The following is a 19,929-nucleotide window of genomic DNA, read 5'->3' as shown; positions in this document are numbered from 1 at the left end:
TATGCTGGACAACAGTCTATGACTCTGTGTAAGAAGATTAAAATAAAGGAAGTAAATGGGGTAGTTAAAAAGGTGTTTGGCATGCTTGCATTCATTGCTCAGTCCTTTAAATATAGGAAGTCATGTTGAGGTTGTACAGCGGGTGAGGCCTCTCCAGGAATACTGTCCCCTGTTCTGGTTACCCAGTTATGGAAATTTATAAAGTAATGAGAGGAATAGATAGAGTTAATGGCAGTTGTCTTTTCCCTGGGATGGGGTATCTCAAGACTTAGGGGTGCATTTTTAAGGTGAGAAGAGAGAGATTTAAAAAAAAAGACGTGGAGGGCAAATGTTTTATACAGAGGGTGGTTCATGTGTGAAAGTTTGGGCAAATGTTTTATACAGAGGGTGGTTCATGTGTGAAATAAACTTTCTGAGGAGGTGGTGGATGTGGGCACAATTTCAATGTTTAAAGAACATTTAGGTAGGTACATGAATAGGAAAGATTTGGCAGGGGGTGGGGGGAGCGGTGGGGATATGTGCCAGGAGCAGGCAGGTGGGACCACTTTAGTTTGGGATGACATTTGGCATGAACTTGACTGAAGAGTCTGATTCTGAGTTGTATGACTATGAATTTCTACCTCTAAGTAGTTGAAGAGCCTTGCTTGGATCTCATTTCAGGATTTTGATCTAATGCGATAGGAATAATGATACAGGACCAGATAGGAATGGTTTGGCTTCGAGGAACACTTGGAGGCCATTGCGTTCCCATGTATCTGCTGCCTTTGTTCTTTTACTTGAACTTGAGTTTAGAAAGTACAGTTAAAGGAGACTTTAAAGTTGCTGCAGTGAATTCTTTCTGAAATGTGCATTCCTGCTGCTATATATCAGCGGTCAAGAGTGAACATTTAATGAGGTGGATCGAGTGCTAATTAAAACAGTTTAGTTTTGAGTAGTGGTGAACTTCTTAGGTGTTGTTGGATCTGCATCCACCAGGGAAGTGAAGACTACGCCCTGATATGCCTTTCCTGTGCCTGGGGGAGATAATGGTGCAGTGGTAATATCACTGGACAAGTCATCCAGGTTAATACACTGGGGACATGGTTTCAAATCCCAGCAGTCACCAGGTAATAATTCTGGAATGAAAAGTTAGTTTCAATTGTGGTGACCATGAAAGCATCATTAGTTGATGTAAAAATGCTTTTGGTTCATGGTACCCTTTAAAGGGAAGAAATCAGCCATTTTTATCTGGACTACATATGATGCCAAACCTTGACCCTTCCGAAAAGGTCAGAAATGCTCAAGCAAGCCACTTAGTTCAAGGGCAATTCGGGATGGGCAATAAATGCTGACCTGGCTAGCGATACCTCCATCCCACCAAAGATTTTTTTTTTGAAAAGGATGGTGGGCAGGCTTTCAAGAATCAGGAAGTGAGTGAGTCAGCACAGAAAACCCAGCTCCTAACCTGTTCTTGTAACCATAGCAATTCTGATTAATGTAACTTCTTGGGTATCAATAGACACTAAAAAAAAATGAATATGTTAAGATGAGTCTGGACAAGCCTGATTGGTAAGAATTATAGAATCATTGCAATTTAGAAAGTGCCCATTAAACCTGTCAATTCCTGACCATGTCTGTTAGTCAAGACCAGCACATTCACTTCTAGAGGTATCTGGCTCCAAATAATGACTAGAGAAAGATGACAGAAGATCAACTTTAGATTGTTTCCCTCAAGCTGTTGCTAACAAAATCTACTAGTCAAATCGTTTTAGAAATCCCAGTGGCGTTCTAATTTTCTCTGTTTGTCTTACATAAATTGATTTGATATGGTAGATGTTAGAGACGTTGTTTCCCCCCTGTAGGAGAGTCTAGGACCAGAAAGCATCATCTCAGAATAAGGGGTTGCCCACTTAGGGACAGAGAGGATAAGGGTTAGGAGGGATTTCTTTTCAGTGGTTTGTGAGTCTGTGGAATTCTTTAACACAGAGGGATGTGGAGGCTGAGTCATTCAGTCTATTCAAGGCTGAGATCAACAGGTTTTTATTCAGTAAGGGAATAAAACATTATGGGGCAAAAAACATGAAAGTAGAGTTGAGGATGATCAGATCAGTCAAGATCTTACTGAAAGTCAGAGCAGGCATGATAGACTGAATGGCCTACTTCTGCTTCTATGCATTATGGTTTTCCGGATAAATCAGCTGTCACACACTCTCAGTGGGAGTACTGTCACCATAGACTCTGTAGTTGAGGAGTTAGTACCTAAGCACTAATATATGAAGTGTTTCATTGATGATAATAATTAAACTCAAGAAAAGGAACGTAGCTTAGACCCTGCACTTAATTAGTATCGTTGTGTCCATATGGTGAAGATAAATAAATACTTTACAAGTCCTTAGACTCTAGCCACATCTCTATCTTAGCGTAGTGTACCCCAAACATCATCCCGATCGCCACGCAACTCCAACAGTCATTCAGGCACCACTGCAATAGCTTGGGCGCAATATCTAAACTAGCATCCTCGTGCAAAACTGAGGGAGGGCAGCACTGATATCGGCACTGTCTATCAGAAAGTGAAACCAAGGCCCTATTTGTCCACTCCAGTGGACATAAAAGATCCCATACACTGTTACAAGAAACTGCAGGAGATTTTCCCCCAAGTCCCTGAACCAGTATCTATGCAACAAACAACATCACAAAGAAACAGATTATTGGATTATTAAATCATTTGCACAATTTAGTTGTTGTTTTTCCTACATTTTAGGATTAGAATAGTGACTGCAAGATGTACTTCCTTCACTTTGGGATTTCCTGATTGTGTGAAAAGTAAATGCAAAATGTTCTCTTTCTTAAAATATGATACTGTTCTGTCAAACTAAACCTCAATAGGATGAAGATCAGATGGGTTTCACGACAGATAAGTGATTAGCTATGTCAGATTGTCGTGAAGATGAGCTTTTATCCCATTAATTCTACACTTAGACACGGCATCTTCAAGGATACAAGAATATTACCCCTATGTTCTAAGGGCAGAAAGGGAGGTAAAACATGAGGATCTTACTGGAGAGCTATTCTCAACGTTTTCTGTTCGCATTGCTGAAACCAGGGACATATTGCTGAAGCTTAACTCCTTGCACTGATCAGGACAAATGTAAGAGTATCAAATTTCAAACATTCACAACAGTTTATACTATTGGCGAAAAGAGCACTGAATGTCAATTCCGATCGGCCAACTGTGAAATAATTGCTGTTTCTAGGACCTCAGTGTTAATTTAGCTGCTACTTTACCTACTTGCCAACCAATTATTATGGCTGCTTAAACTTTGAGATTCTTGCATTTGATCCAATGAGTACAAGGTGAAAACTTTTGGCAACTTATCACTTGCTTGTCAGTAATTTTGAAGTTCTATACTACAAATTGGCTGCTTTCTGCTCACTCAAGAGGAAGCAATAGCACAGCAGGAATATCACTGGACTAGTATTCCAGAACCTCAGGCTAATGCTCTGGTGATATGGATTTGAAACCCATCACAGCAGATGGTGACGTTTGAATTTAAATGTACATTTGAGCATACGAGACTGTGGGTGAAATGTTGGAAAATGGGAGCAGAATAGTTCTGTGGCTGTTTTTAACCAGTGCAGACTCTATGGGCTGAAGCGCCTCTTGAAATGCTGTCAACCTCAATGATTCTAATAAATTGAGAATCGCTTGTGAAGTCAGGTACCTGTTGTAGTGCCTGACTTAAAGGAGTGCAACATGGACATGGAGACCAAAATCCGATTCTTCAATCCACTATCTCCTCATTTGAATCGGAGCCTTCCTGAATTGATTTCATTGTCACAATTTATTCTTTTTTTTACATCTGCAGTATATAGTTACTTCCCATGACATAAGATGCTGTGCTATTCTTAAGGAGAATTTGATTCAGGATAGTGAACTGTTCGTCCCCTTCCCTATGAGATACCCAACTCTGCCCCTGGTGTTTATAAAAGGAAAGCTAATGTATTTGGGGATAGAAGGAACTGCAGATGCTGGAGAATCTGAGATAACAAGGTGTAGAGCTGGATGAACACAGCAGGCCAAGCAGCATTAGTGGAGCAGGAAGGCTGACGTTTTGGGCCTAGACCCTTCTTCACAAAAGAAGGGTTTTCTGAAGAAGGGTCTGAGCCTGAAACGTCAGCTAATGTATTTGTATTGGTCATGCCAGGATTGCAAACCTCTGCTCAAAAGAACTCCCAACCCAAGGTTTCATTCATCTCAATAGCTGGGTCTTTACTAAAACCCAGTTGTGTCAATTGACAGAGGAGTTGAAGATATCGTCTGTATCTCAGATGTGAGGACAAGAGGAAAATTAACAACTCACCACACATCGTCATTGGGCCACATAAAACCATGCTGGCAAATTCCACACCGAAGTTTGGGTGATGTCGCATTGCAGTGACCCATTGTGAGGAAGGATGAAAGATAACTAGAGTATAAATATTGATTAAACAACATTTACAGCTTAGAAGTAGGCCATTCAGCCCATCTGTTTTTCTCCAGACCAGTCTCCTACCACTCTAGATAATCTTTATCAGCATAGCCTTCTACCCCTTTCTCTCTTGTGGACTTAGCCAGCCTCACCTCAAGCACTTCAGTGCTGTTTGCCCCTTCTATTCCCTGCAGTAGCAAATTCCACAAAAGCATCAAAATAAAAACAAAGAACTGTGGATGCAGGAGATGTGAAACAAAAGCAAAGTACTGGAGAAACTCAGCAGGTCTAGCAGCATCTGGAGAGTGAAAAGCCCTCCATGGATGCTGTCAGACGTGTTGTGTTTCAACGTATATTCCAAAAAAAAACCCACTGCTTAATGAAATTATTTCTAAATTCTTTACTGGATTTACTTTTGCCTATTTTGTGTTTATGAGACCTATTTTGAATCAACCCCAACAAGTAAAAACATCAGTTTTGACCCTAACAAACCCCCTCATCATTTTAAAGAGACTATCACCCTTAGTCTTTTCTGTTTTATGGACAAAAATGCACTACCCTATTTAACCCTTGTGATAGGTATGAACACTTAGTTCTGTTGTCATCCTTGAAAAATTTTTTTGTACTTTTTCTAGTCTCCTCTTTGTGTGACAGTGGCCAGAATTGTGCTTTGTAACATCAAGAGTAATCCACCCAATGGCCTATACAATTAAAGCAGAGTTTTGCTGATTTTTCAGTACAATTCCTCTAATACAATGACGGAACAAGGATAAAATAGCTGTTAAATAAAAGCAATCCTTCCATTGTGTGTATGAAAATCTCACAGATGCATGTCACGCTCACATTGGTGCAATTACCAAATTCAATACATCACCACTGAGTCACTAGAGAATCTGACAATGCACAAGTGCACTTTGAAGAATAAGAATTTTGAGAAAAACAAAGCGAAAGAAAGCCAATTATCCTATTCTGCACTTTATAATTTGGCTTCTCCTGTGTGGTGAAGAGCCAGGGACAAATAAGTATCTTCTGATCTAGGGAACTAAGAGAACACAAAATCATTCCCTTCTGTTTCTGCAGGATGATGCTGTTGTGTACCATTGAAGGATACATTATTTACTTACCTCTCCTCTCAGCTTAACTCCCCTGAGAAACAGCAATTAGTATCTAACTGAGGTTATGGCTTTCTGCCCCTGGAAGAAGTGATGGTGATGTGGTGACAATGTCATTGGACTAGTAAGCCAGAGTTTCTGGTTAAAGGTTCGGGGACATATGGTCACATCCAACCACAGCAACTGAAATTCCAAATTAAAAAAATAACAAAAGAACTGCAGATGTTGTAAATCACAAACAAAAACAGTCATTGCTGGAAAAGCTCAGCGGGTCTGGCAGCATCTGTGGAGAGAAATCAGAGTTAACATTTCAGGTCGAGTGACCCTTCCTCAGAAGTTGCAAAAATTTAGCTCTGATTTCTCTCCACGGACACTGCCAGACCTGCTGAGCTTTCCAGCAATGTCTACTTTCTGTTTCTGAGTTTAAATTCAGTTCAACAATAATCTGGATTTGAAAACCAGTTTCAGTCGTAGTGTCCATTTAGACTGTTTCCTTTAAACTTTTCTGGGATGTGGGTGTTGCTAATTCTATTGAGCTGAGTATCTTGCTCAGAGGGCAGTTAGAAGGCAACCGTGTTAGTGAGAGCCTGGAGTCATATGTAGGCCCAACCAGGGAGGGACAGTAGAATTCCTTCCTTAAAGGAGCATCAGTGAACCAGATGGATCTTTATCAGTGAGACAAATCTTATATTCACCGTTTACTAATTGAATTTTAAATTTCACTTAGCTGCCATGGTGGAATTTGAACCCATGTTCCATTAGACTGTTAACCTGGGCCTTTGGATTGCTAGTACAATGATATCCCTACTATTTCCCCATAGCTTATTGTAATTGCCTCAAAAACTCATCTGGTCCAGTAATGTCCTTTAGTGAATGAAATCTGCTCCCCTTACCTGTGATGTCGCTGACTCTTAACTGCCCTCTGAAGTGGTTGAGCAAGCCATTCAGTTCAGGGGCAATGAGGAACAGTCAACAAATGCCAGCTTTGCCAGCGATGCCCGCACCCCATGAAAACACAACGAAAGGCAGAGGTCAGTGGAGCATTGAAAGGCCCAGCCATTTTCAGCAGCACTCTGCCTGAGCAGCCTCCCTCAAAGCATCCAATAAGTAAAAAAGGTTCCTTTGTGTGGCTACACATACCATCTTAAGTGGCATAAAGCTACTTGGATTAGCAAATGATATGCCCTCTGATGTTGCATGAGCAACATAATGAGAGACACACAAACCCAAATGGACAAGAAGGTCACAGTTGGTGGGTCATGAGGAGCAGGACAAAAACAAAACAAAAGAGGTCAGATCTTTACATTAAGGATGTGATTGACGTTTGTATCTGAAACCCTGGCCATGTCTCAGGGAGCTCAGAACTCGGCCATAAGTAGATTTCACCATTCTGAAATGTATCTTTTGCTGTTTCCAGGGTTTGTGAGTTTTGACAATCCTACCAGTGCTCAGGCTGCCATTCAGGCAATGAACGGCTTTCAGATTGGGATGAAGAGGCTAAAAGTACAACTGAAACGACCAAAAGACGCTAACCGACCATACTGACCTTCCCACCGCTCCTAAACAGGTAGACATCCCAGCACTGTGTGAGCATTGAACAGCTTGCTGTCAACATGTCACCACACAGCGCTGCAGTCAAAAAGAATATTACCACAAGTTACTCACTCCAGCCATACAGTAATGTGAATGTCAGAGTATCACTTGCTTTACAAAACCAAAAATGATCTGGTCATACTTAAAACAATTAGATAAGTGTACTTGTTGCATTTTAAGCACGTTGGGATTCAGCCAAAACTTAAAGGGTTGCCCTTTGAACGTGAAAGATGAGTCAATTTTGCAATGTGTCTTAATTAGTAAGTCAGGGATAGTGAATGGGATTGATACTTGTGCAGTACCAGGGAGCTTTAAGACTGAATATGTCTTTGTGAAGTGATCAGTCAAGATTTCTTGCCAAGCATTTGTCCTCCAACCTGTGTTGCTCCTCCATCAACACACCAACCTCCTTCCCACAAGGTAGTAACAGGTTACAACAGGTTTCCCTGTCCCATTGTCAACTCACTATTGCCAGCTGCTTTGGCCAGAGATGATTTGGTAGTTCCGCCTGTGCATGTCAAGGATCCCTGAACGTTTCTGCCCATCCTCAAAACCGTTGGCTCGGTAACAGAGGAAACTGTAATTGAGGCATTTACATTCCTCAGAATTCACAAGGAATACAAGTCCTTTTGCTTTTCTTGAAACAAATTGACTTTCAGTCCGCGTGAAGTAAAGAGCTTGAAAAATTCTCTCTCTCTGTAAGATTTTTTTTAATTTTTAAAGAAATTATTGCATGAGAGAATATTTTTGACTTTGTGTACGTGGGCTTTTGTGTGTTTTGAAAAAAATTATGTCTAAGATTTTTACATTTTTAAAGAAACAAGAATAGACAATAGGTGCAAGAGTAGGCCATTTGGCCCATTGAGTCTGCACCACTATCCAAAATGATCATAGCTGATCATGCAGTCTCAGCATCCCCATTCCCATTTTTCTCTCCATACCCCTTGATCCCTTTAGCCACAAAAGCCACATCTATCTTCCTCTTGAATATGTCTAATGAACTTGCTCTAACAGCTTCTGTGGGAGAGAATCCCACAGGTTCACAAGTCTGTGAGTGAAGACTAACTGGCTCTCCCCTTATTCTTACAATGCGTGTATTATTGTGTGCACGAGTGTATTTGTTTCCATGTACATGGGTCATTGTGCATGGGAGTATTTGTGTGGATGTGTCTGTGGGTTTTTGTTTGAGTATTTATGTAGGTGTGTTGTGCGTACGTGCGGTGTGTGTTGTGTGAGAGAGACAGTATTGTGTGAGAGTGTATGTACTTGTAGCAGCATCGGAGCAGAATTTAATACTAGCGCTTAGGGGTATCGATGTCCTCCAACAAAAGCTCAGCACCCCACTGCCTAATAACTGAGCAAACTAATTCTCTAACTAGCACTGGGAACTCCAATGCCAATGTTTGCAGTTCAATGGGGGAACATTTAAATGCCGCACTTCCTCCCCCCAGTTATAAGTGAGGTGAGGGTCAATTACCAACCGATGCCTCCCCATTAACCCCAGGAACAATGGCTACTGTAGGCATTATTCTTGGCTCATCACCAGAGACCAATGTCGGATCCATGGTGAAAGGTAAGTAAGCAAGAGATGCAGGGTGGTATAGCTAATGAAGGGATATATCAGAGGAAATCAGGGACTCACATTGCAGTCTCCAATCTTCCTGATGCCAATCATTCAATCATATACTGAGTGCCTTTGAATGATGGTTGAATAGCAGTAGCAGTCAGAGGAGAGCGTTCAGTTGACATTAATTTGTGTCCAGGCAGGAAGGCAATCCCTAGTCTTTCTGGGTGCTTGTGGCAAACTGGTAGTGTTCCTACCTCTGAGCTAGGAGGTCTGGGTCCAAGTCTCACACAATATTGAGGTGTATCGTAACCCTGAACAGGTTGATTAGAAATATCTCCACAGGCCTTGCTTGCCCAGATTAATCGGAGGGGAACAGCAGTGAATCCCCATTCTGTACCCTCCCACCTGCTGAAATGGTCTCGCTCCTTTGAATCTCTCAGAAGGACATTAAATTCTGCCCTGAGTGTATGTGCCAGTGTTATCGCGAGGCAGAGCTGGCTGTATAGGTGAATGGACAGTAACTGGTGCTGCTTCCCCAACACGGTTTGTTCCTGCCATCAAGAGGTGTCCTGAATGCCCCAGGGAACTGAAACCATGCTCGAGAATAGTAGCAAAGAATACATTAGCATGTGAAATGTCACTTGTGGGTAATCTAAATTTTATTTAAGACTTTTTTTTCTTTTGAACAGAAGGACCAAGGCCAGGGATAGTTTTTAGTCATTCATAGGGCGTGGGTGTCAGCGCTGTAGCTCGGCCAGCATTTATTGCCTGTCCCTAGTCGCCCTTGCGAAGGTGGTGGTGAGCTGCCTTCTTGAACCACTGCAGTCCTCTTGCTGTGGATAGGCTCACAATACTGTTAGGAGGGAGTTCCAGGGTTTTGACCCAGCAACACTAAAGGAAAGGCAACAATAATTCCAAGTCAGAATGATGTGCAATTTGGGGGGTAACCTGCAGGTGATGTTTGACTGTATCTGCTGCCCTTGTCCTCCTGGAAGGGAATGGTTGTAAGTTTGAAGATGCTGTCTAAGAGGTGATTTTCTGCAATGCTTCTTGTACATAGTGCTGCTACTGAGCATCGTTGATGGAGGGAGGGGATGCTTGTGAATGTGATGCCAACTGAGTGGGCTGCTTTGTCCCGGACAGAGTGTGGTGAATTAGAATTAAAAAGAAAGGAAAATAATTAACCAGACAGCATTGATGTAAGTCAATTACCATTTTTCAATGATACACGCACTTTCAAATTTCATATAAAGCTAAGACTTGATACCACTTATATTAGATAGCAAACTTTAATCCAATCAAGGGAGCAGAAAAGATAGGTTAGAATGTTCCATCCATCCACGGGCTAGTGTTGTTCAGTCGAGATGCACCAATGACAACTGCTAGAATTTATTTTAATTAATAAAATCTGCAATTAAAAGTGATGGTCAGCATTGATAGTTGCAAAAACACTTCTGGTCAATTAATATATCCTTCTGGGTAAGGAAATCTGCTGCCCTTACCCCTAAACCACTACATGCCACTCCAGATCTATAGTAATGGATTGGCTGTAAGTTATCCTGTAAAATGGTTTAGGGGTAGGTAACAAAAACTGGCTTTGCCACTGATGCTCCCATTCCATGAATGAACAAAGGAAACCAGATGCTTTGCTGGCAGGGGCTGAGAAGGTATAGCGTGACACGTTTTACATAAGAAATTCCAATATAAACCTAGATGTTGGAAATTGTAGTGGAGACAGAAGTGTGAATTTGAACTCTGCTAATTGTCAGTTTGTCAAATCTGTCATTTTTGATATAAATGGCACGCCATTGGACTTTGAAAGTTCATTCTAGTGCATAAATGCAAACATTAGTAATGTCTCACAGCATGGTTTCAAAATTTATCTGGGCCTGGCTCGGGTTTCTCTGTCCTGTTGATAGCAGTGCCTAGATATGTGTTGTAAAGATAGTTCCCGATTGTCAGAAACATGCAAGACTTCAAACGATTATTTATATTTTTGGAACTGTCACAAGACAGCTTTATCAGTAACATTTGAAAGTAAACCCATTGCTCAGCATCAAAGGGAGACTATTTTGTTTGACTGACACAGCTAGATCGCACAAGTAGAGTGTTGTACCTGAAGGAAATTACAAAGGTGAAGAAGTCCCATTGTCCCATTTGAGAACATCGCTCAGAGTACTAAATCCAAGCATCTTCCCCCATTGCGAAAACTTTCCTAAATAAACAGAGCATCAGCTGATATATCAAAGAAGGGCAGCAAAGGTTCCTTCAGTTCTCCACTGTAGCATCAGCCCAGATTTATCCTTTCTATTCATAGGATCCCTACAGTGCAGAAAGATGCCAGTTGACCCATACCGACCTTCCAAAGAGCATCCCACCCAGAAACCACACTATCCCTGTAACCCCATATGGCTCACCCACCTAGCCTGCACATACCGAGACACTAAAGGCAGTTTAGCACGGCCAATCCACTAACCTGCACATCTTTGGACTGTGATCGGAGATAATGGGAACTGCAGATGCTAGAGAATCCAAGATAATAAAGTGTGGGCATGGATGAACACAACAGGCCAAGCAGCATCTTAGGAGCACAAAAGCACAAAAGTTTCGGGCCGAGACCCTTCATCAGAAAACCGGAAACAGGAGCACAAAAGCTGACGTTTCCGGTTTTCTGATGAAGGGTCTCGGCCCGAAACTTTTGTGCTTTTGTGCTCCTGAGATGCTGCTTGGCCTGCTGTGTTCATCCATGTTATCTTGGATTCTCCAGCATCTGCAGCTCCCATTGCCTCTGATCACAATTTTAATCTCACTGCGAAGCCTCTTCCAGGATGCCTAACCTGAAGAAGTTACCCTCCTCCCTCCGGTCAAACCTCAGGGGATCTCTCTCCCACTGCAACTCCCTTGTGGCCTCTTCGGCCTTAAAAACTTCTCGACCATGTCCTGAAGCAAACCAGGTACCACAGCCACATTGCCTTCCTCAGCACCTGCCTACAGAACTAGATCATCCCCAATGGACTACAGTCTACATTCAAGCCTTCCCAATTTGGTCCCAACTGTGACCACATCCACATCCAGAACATCGAGACCCTTCAGAAGCGTTTCTCCTGTGAGTCCTGAAACAGACACTCGCAGCCATGCGCCGGCATCTCCAGGATCTGCAATCCAGCCTGCCCCAGCTCAGAGCCTCCCTCTCCCAGACCTGCAAAGGACCTCTCCTATTTTTCATCCTCCGCAGGATCCACAGACTAAACACACAGTTCTGCTCAGCTTTACTGGACACCACAAACCGTAAGTACACAAACTCATTGGTTCCTGCCACCTTAAACAGGATTCCTCCACCTGCCACGCCCACAGCCTGACCCTGCACCTCCCCCACAATGCACCCGCCGCCATTGACCATGACGACAGGGCCGGTGAACCCACCGATGACGTCACATCCGCCACCAGTGGGCACACGACTTCCGGGAGCGCGACCGCAGCTGTGACCACGGCCTCCACCTCTACTATTTACACCACTAACACCACCATCACCGCTGCTGCCACCCACCCCGCTCCGCCCACCACCACCGATGCCAATGCAACTCTGCCCACTGCTGAGACTACCCTGCCCACAGCCAACGACCTCATCGCTCCGCCCACAGCCTCCACAGCAAACTACTCCAGAGGAGACAGCCACACTGAGCCCTGCCGAATCTTCACCATCCGCCCAGACCTCCCACTGACGGAAGACGAACGGTCAGTCCTCAGCAAGGGGCTCACCTTTGTCCCCCTCCACCCACACATCAAAGCATTCCAGTCACGTCTGGACATCGAGTGGCTTTTCCGCCTCCACGCTTACTTCCTTTTCTGATGAAGGGTCTAGGCCTGAAACATCAGCTTTTGTGCTCCTGAGATGCTGCTTGGCCTGCTGTGTTCATCCAGCTCCACACTTTGTCATCTTTGGACTGTGGGAGGAAGCTGGAGCAACCAGAGGAAACCCACGCAGGCACAGGGGAGATACGGGCAAACTTCATATCCAGGCTAGAATTGAGCGTGTGTCTCTAGTGCTGTGAGGCGGCAGTGCTAACCGCTGAGCCACCATGCCACCCTCATTTAACAGATATTTCAGATGTGATGCACTGGGAGGTGTAAGATTGTTATGAAATAGTGACAGGATATTCCAGAAAGTGAAACAAGAATTACAGTAAGGCTATTGAGCCTGACATCAATGTAATTCTGTGGAGTCAGTGGAAGATGTTCTATCTTCATATTTAATTTCTGACAGTAAAAGGTTGAGGTAGTCCCACCAGACCGTGGAGATGTTCTCCCATTAGAGACAGACAACTGGTGGTGGTTTAACCCGAGGGTCACCACACCTCAGGCGAGGGGTGAAGTCGAGAAGAAGGGTCCTTCATGGTAACCTCAAGCAGTGTGGGAACTGAGCCCATAGTGTTGGCATTACTGCATCACCAACCAGCCAAATGAGCAAATCAACCCACTTGCATGAGATTATGCCGTTCTCCTACTAAGCGTTTCATCAAATTGCAAACAAAAAACAGAATGCTGGTAAACCTCACCATGTCTGACAGCATCTGTGGTAGAAAGCAGAGTTAATGTCCAGTGACTCTTCATCAGAACTATTCATCAAGTGCCCTAAGAATCTTGAAATATCCTTCTTGGTATTAATACAAATAATGATCATGACCATCAGCTTTACACTCTTAGTTTTATTAAAAATCAGAAGCCTCTGAAATAGACAAATCGTCTTGACAGTCCTTTGCCAGAATGGAACTCCAGTAAGTGACATGGCCAGACAAACTGACTTCCTGTCATCGTTGGAGGTGGCACGGTGGCTCAGTGGTTGGTAATGCTGCCTCATGGCACCAGCAACCTGGATTCGATTCCACTCCCCTCGGGTGACTGTCTGCGTGGAGTTTGTGCATTTTCCCCATGTCTACGTGGGTTTCGTCCCACAGCCCAAAGATGTGCAGGTTAGGTGGATTGGCCATGGGAAATTGCCCATAGTATCCAGAGATGTGTAGATTAGGTGTGATGGGTCTGGGTGGGATGCTCTGAGGTTCGGTGTGGATGTGTTGGGCCAAAGGGGCTTTTTCCAAACTATAAAGATTCTATGATTACATAGAAATTTGAAAACTTACATTCCGTCACACAACACAAAACACAACCTCAAAACACAGCACTGAGCATGCAGGACAAAATAAGCACTCAAAATAATCAAGGTGAGTTTGATAAGTAGATCAATTGGAAACAAAATGAGCAGGAAAACATGTGCCATGCTGGAGGGAATGATGGGGTATGTTATTGTCCTGAATACTTAGGAAGGCATTAAGAGAATAAAGAGGCCAGGAAGTATGTGGAGGGTTCCAGATGCAAAGCATGTTGGTTAGTAAATGTTTTAGTAGAATCCTTAGATGTTAGTTAAGGATTCCAGAAGAGATGTGAAATGTCACAGGGAAGAAGCTGCAGTTAATTATAAGTTAGTCAGTATACCAACTGAGCCCTTTCTCCATTGTTAATGGGAGCCCTTACAGAATCAACATTATCATAAATATGATGTCTAAAAAGATGGACAAAGTAGCCAATCGTGTCCCAAAATGCATAGTCCTTGGAAATCAAGAGACAAAAGACTAAGTTTGAGAGTTTTTCCTGATGATTGTTAATGAGTCTCCTACAATAACAGGAGAAGCCCTGGCACATGAGTAAAAAGCTGTAAAATCACAGAATGGTCTTAACACAGAAGGACACCATTCGGCCCATCATGTTTTTCCTTGTGTCGCCATTCCTTCTTTACCATGCGTGTCCCCTCTAGTTCTTGATGCTCCCACCAATGGGAATAGCTTTTCCCCATTCTACCTTAGTCAGATCCAGTGTGATTTTGAGCATCTATATCAAATCTCTGCACAACCTTTCCTTCTCTAATGAAAATAGTCTCTCCAATAACTTCACATCATCCTAACGTGTAAAGTACATTAAGGGTTTGAGTTAGTGTGAGCAATGTGACGTGAAGCTTGCAAGATCTGTCAGCCTCTGTGCTGACACTTTCTATAAAGAAATCAAACAGACATCAGGAGAATCCGAGATAACAAGGTGTAGAGCTGGATGAACACAGCAGGCCAAGCAGCAGAGGAGCAGGAAGGCTGACGTTCCGGGCCTGGACCCTTCTTCAGAAATGGGGGAGAGGAAGGGGGTTCTGAAATAAATAGGGAGAGAGGGGGAGGTGGATCGAAGATGAATAGAGGAGAAGATAGGTGGAGAGGAGACAGACAGGTCAAAGAGGCACAGATGGAGCCAGTAAAGATGAGTATAGGTGGGGAGTTAGGGAGAGGATAGATCAGTCCAGGGAGGACAGACAGGTCAAGGGGGTGGGATAAGGTTAGTAGGTAAGAGATGGGGGTGAGGCTTGGGGTGGGAGGAAGGGATAGGTGGGAGGAAGGACAGGCAAGGGAGGCAGGGACAAGCTAGGCTGGTTTTGGGATGCGGTGGGGGGAGGAGAGGTTTTGAAGCTCATGAAATCCACATTGATACCATTGGGCTGCAGGGTTCCCAAGCGAAATATGAGTTGTTGTTCCTGCAACCTTCAGGTGGCATCGTTGTGGCACTGCTATCTCAGGCAGCAGGAGAAATCCTGTTCCATTGCAATAAAGAAAGCGGGTGGGGTTAACTGAAGCCCATTTCCAAAAAATGGGTGACAAATATACCAAGGCAAGAACACGCATGACTGCATGTTGTCACTGGTGGGTACCCATGACAGGGTCAATAAACAGAGGGAAAATAGCAAGAACCAATCAATCAGGGATACCCAATCCTCTCACCTTTCCTCATCCGCTAGAGGAACTGGCATCCCACGAATATACAGATTTGCAACACTATACATTAGAGCAAATGATTCTGACACTGATGCGAATGCTACTCATCCAGCGTCCGTTTCTGTTGACCTGACATTGAGGAAGATGTTTAAGCCCGATTGTGGCCATGAGGCTGCAGACACCAGGGAGTTCTGCTGTCCCAGATATCTGGTCGAGGGCTTGACTTTCTGCTTCTCAAATGCAGTAATTGAGGGACGTTCACACATGGAAGTATTAGGAAAACAAAGAAGTAACTAAGTAAAGGCAAATCTATTCCGGACTGAATCACAAAATTGTTACAGTGCAGAAGGCGGCCATTCAGCCAATTGCATTGTGTCGGCTTGTTCAGTGAACATCATGACCCAACAGCAAACTCCTGGTTTCTCCCCATACCCTAGCATGTTATTTCTTTCCAAATAAACATCCAATGCTCTCTTGAATGCCTCAATTTGAACTGCTTCCACCACAGTTCCAAGGAGATGTCAATCATAGAATCCACACGCTGTGAAGCCCATTACATCCCCACCGACCTTCAAAAGAGCATCACACCCAGACCTAAACCCCTGCCATATCCCGGAAACCCTGCATTTCCCATTGCCAACCCACCTAGCCTGCACGTCCCTGGGCTATTTAACATGACCAATCCACCTAACTCGCAAATCTTTGGATTGTGGGAGGAAACAGGAGCACCCCAAGGAAACCCATGCAGACACAGGGAGAATACGCAAACTCCACACAGATAATCGCCTGAAGATGGAATCAAGTGCAGGTCCCTGGCACTGTGAGGCAACAGTGCTAACCGCAGAGCCACTGTGCTGCCCGAATTACTTACTGAGTGAAAGGTCTTTCCTCATTTCTCCCTTTTGCAGCTCAATTTATATCAACGGTGTCTTACTCTTGTTCCATACATGTGCAAACAGCTTGTCCCTACCTATTCCATCCAGTCAACCATAACAGTGGAACAAGGAGTGTGAATTCAATCTGGCATTAGGCAGATTCATGACTGATCGAAGGATGTTTGTCATATAAAGTGGGTAATGCACATGATAGAATGATGTAGGCATTTGGTAATTATAAGTTAATATGGCAGTCAGTTGAAAGGTGCTACTTAGGTACCAAGAGCAGTTATAAAGCAAGAGTGCTGGCTTCCTGGCAAGAAGCATACATAAATAACATTGCACTCTTTGAGTAAATCTGTTAATAAGGGAACTATTAGCATTCATACCTTACCAACTCACTTGGGATTAGATAACAACCTTCGAGGAAGTGATGGATGCTTCTTAAAAGACACTGAGATAAGTTCGTGAATGGAAAAGGTTTGGAGGGATGTGGGCCAGGAGAAGGCAGGTGGGGCTAGTTTAGTTTGGGATTATGTTTGGCATGGACTGGCTCGACCAAATCGTGTGTTTCCATGCTGTATGATTCTATACCAACTGGCTGATTGAAGCCCGTGAAAGAGGTAAGACGATTGGCTTTTCCAATCTGTGGCTACCTCCTCAGAGTCATAAGGAGGTACAAGAGTTACAGTACAAAAAGAAACCCTTTGGCCCATCATGCCATCAAATATCCATCAAGTCTTATCCCATTTCTCAGCAAATTATTCTGATATACTATCGGAAAGGTTGTTGCAAAGACACTCTCATCTTTGAGTTGCCTTTTCTGGTAAAATTATTGACAGGTGAGCTTCAATGAGCAATCAGAAATTCCTCACAGTAGTTCCCCTCACACTCAGCAATTAAAGGAAAATTGCACCAAAATACGAGCATTCGAGAAAAGAAAAGGGCAGGAAATTTCTGAAGTTCTTGTATTGAATTTTCTTTCACCTCCTCAATTTACCAGAAGGTAGTTTTCTGTAGTCTTTAAATTAGAAACATCGAAAAAAAAGAGTGAGAAGCCATGTAGAACTTCTTGCTCCAAAAACCTGTTGAGGCTAGAGGTTGTATTGGAATTTGAGTTATCAACCTCTGGCAACTTATGGTTAGAGCACGGAGCTGTCACCAGCCCTTTTTTTCTGTGCTGGGTCTAAGTCTTCAACTGATTTTCAGTGGTAGGGGACAGACCATCGGTGAGTATTAACAAGAAGAGGCACTTGTCTTACATAACAAAAGGTATTTTACTACTTGATGGAAATAGATACAAGCTAAGTTAATTAGTTAGGCATAATTTCTTAAGGCCAGTGGTGACACGGACTTTGCCTCCAGCAAAGCTTCCTCACTCTGATATGGCAATAATGTAAGAACTAAACACGTGTAACATGGTATTGAAGAACCCAACAGAATGTTTGGCAGAGCTCTTCGTTACATGCAAATGTTATATTCACAGACTCAGAAGTGTCTAGACTAATTCAGTTACAAAGAGCCACTTTGCTTTCATGTTATGTTTCAAATGACTGGAGATAAAATAGAGCTTAGACCCTAACACCCTCAGGTTGTGTTACAATAGAGTAGTGCTATCGTCAGCATGTCTCTGACCATAAGACATGACAAAACAGTCAGGGGAAGTACTGTCTCTATTGGGGCCTCATGCCAGACTTCACGAATCCCTACCCATTGACTGGTGACATCCACAGAATGAGCGAACATTAATACAACTTTAGCATTAAACTTTTCAGAGCCATAACTTTACCCAACAGCGGGCAATTGTTAATTTCAAAATAGAATGTTAGACTTTTTTTGGCAAGTTTGAATAAAATGGAGTTAAAGTACAAATAGGCCATGACATAACTAAATGGCCGAACAGACTTGAGAGATTGAATGGCTTACTCCCTGAGGCTCCTATTATCATGGATCTTGAGTCACCCCTGTCCTTCCTCCTCACTAGGTCAATCTGAGATTTTCCAGGTGTTGTTCCAGGCTTTCCCAACGAGAATCCATAGCAAACTGCAGAAGCTGTGACCTCCGATGGAACAAAATGGCAGGTTCCACACCACAAACTTATTATAGTCCCAATATTTGACCTGGGAGTCTCTCTGCATTCTGTTTGACCACTGCTGTCAAACAACATGCAATATTAGCCTAGCAGTAAGCAAACCTAAGTCTGATGAGCCTTCAGGCCAACAGGAAAACCTTGATGATGATCTTTGGCATCTTCTGAAGCATTCTGCTCAGATCATCACGTTCATCTTTCAAATGGACCAGACAAACCCCCTTCAAATCTATCAAGATAGTCTAGACCCTAGCTTCTTCTCTCATTTAGAGGCAAGTGTAAGGCACTGTGTTCCAGATGTAATTCAATTGGTTAGGTGGCTTTAAGAAAAACGCACTTTATTCTTACCTTACAGTTATAATACAAACAAAAGAAAGAAGAATTAATATAATTTTAACTTTATTGGAAAACTTAACAGAATAATAGATTTTTTAAACTACTAAACAACAAATGTTCCAATTTAGTCACATCCTATAAACACACCCTTGGCAAAGGCAAATTCAGTAAAATAGATTCTTTCATATGCAATGTTTCTCCAGTACAGGAGGAAAGAACATCAAGATAAAATTCTGGCAGAGAGCGAGAACTCAAGCTTTTAACTGTAGTTGAGAGAAATACAACAGCCTTCACATCTAACTTTCAAACAACTACTAAAGGCTAAACTGAAACTGTGGTTCTGTGGGAGGCTGACCCCACCCTTTCATGCTGCTTCTGTTGTTCCAAAATTTTTAAAAAACCCAAGGGCACACAAGCTGTTTGCTTTATTGGTTTGGAACAGACACTTGCCACCTCTCTCTCACCCTCTCTTCGTAAAGAATATGTGAACAAAATAAATCTCTTAAAATATAGTATCATAACACCTCTCCTTTGAGGCTCATGTTGCTATAGTGACAGAAAGTAGAGACTGATCATCAAGTCTCACTACTCCTCCATTCACACTGTTTGTAAAAATGTGTTGATTTAGTCATCAAAATGCCAGGTGGTTCTCCTTTATACTACAACCCAGAATTAAAGAGGGTTTTACCAGGCTTCTTCAATTAGTTTAAAACACTCCACTTATTTTCAAACAAAACTTTTTCTTATAACAAGTTCCAAATACTGGCTGACATCCAAGCTATAATCTGGAAAAAGAAGCATATCTCTCATTTGTGTCTCTCACTCACTCACAAACACACACAAACACACACACAAACAAACACACACACAAACCAGACTCTGCAGACAGGTTACTTAATGGCAAAATCAAAAAAACACTCCTTTTGGACAAGGGTCTGAAAACAAAGGATAGAATTTGATACAAACACACAGAAGGCTGGAGAAATTCAGTCCATGGGGAGAGAAAAATGAAGTTAATATTTCAAATCCAATCTGACTTATTCAGAATTTCAGGAGTTCTGTTGGTCATTGTGTGTTCAGTATAACTCATTCTCAGAGCTCCT

The 19,929-nt window shown here is 42.9% G+C and overlaps 1 protein-coding gene across 6 annotated transcripts in view; it reads left to right on the top strand.

The window, feature by feature from the left end:
• The window catches only part of celf6 (CUGBP Elav-like family member 6), an 889,174-nt gene that overhangs the window by 849,549 nt on the left and 19,696 nt on the right, over positions 1 to 19,929 (top strand). For 5 of the 6 annotated variants that reach the window (XR_007246473.2, XM_048520803.2, XM_048520804.2 and 2 more), the window contains one exon: positions 6,978 to 7,127. The exons of the other annotated variant lie outside the window; for it this stretch is intronic. Coding sequence is in view for 4 of the 5 variants with exons in the window: in XM_048520803.2 (XP_048376760.1) it covers positions 6,978 to 7,105 (128 nt within the window). In the remaining variant the exon portion in view is untranslated. The remainder of the gene's footprint in view (positions 1 to 6,977; positions 7,128 to 19,929) is intronic. 6 annotated transcript variants of the gene reach the window in all.

This window comes from Stegostoma tigrinum, chromosome 36 (genome assembly GCF_030684315.1).
Source record: "Stegostoma tigrinum isolate sSteTig4 chromosome 36, sSteTig4.hap1, whole genome shotgun sequence".
NCBI lineage: Eukaryota > Metazoa > Chordata > Chondrichthyes > Orectolobiformes > Stegostomatidae > Stegostoma > Stegostoma tigrinum.
Note: the sequence above shows the minus strand (reverse complement) of the source record. Positions and strands in the feature narration are given on the sequence as shown.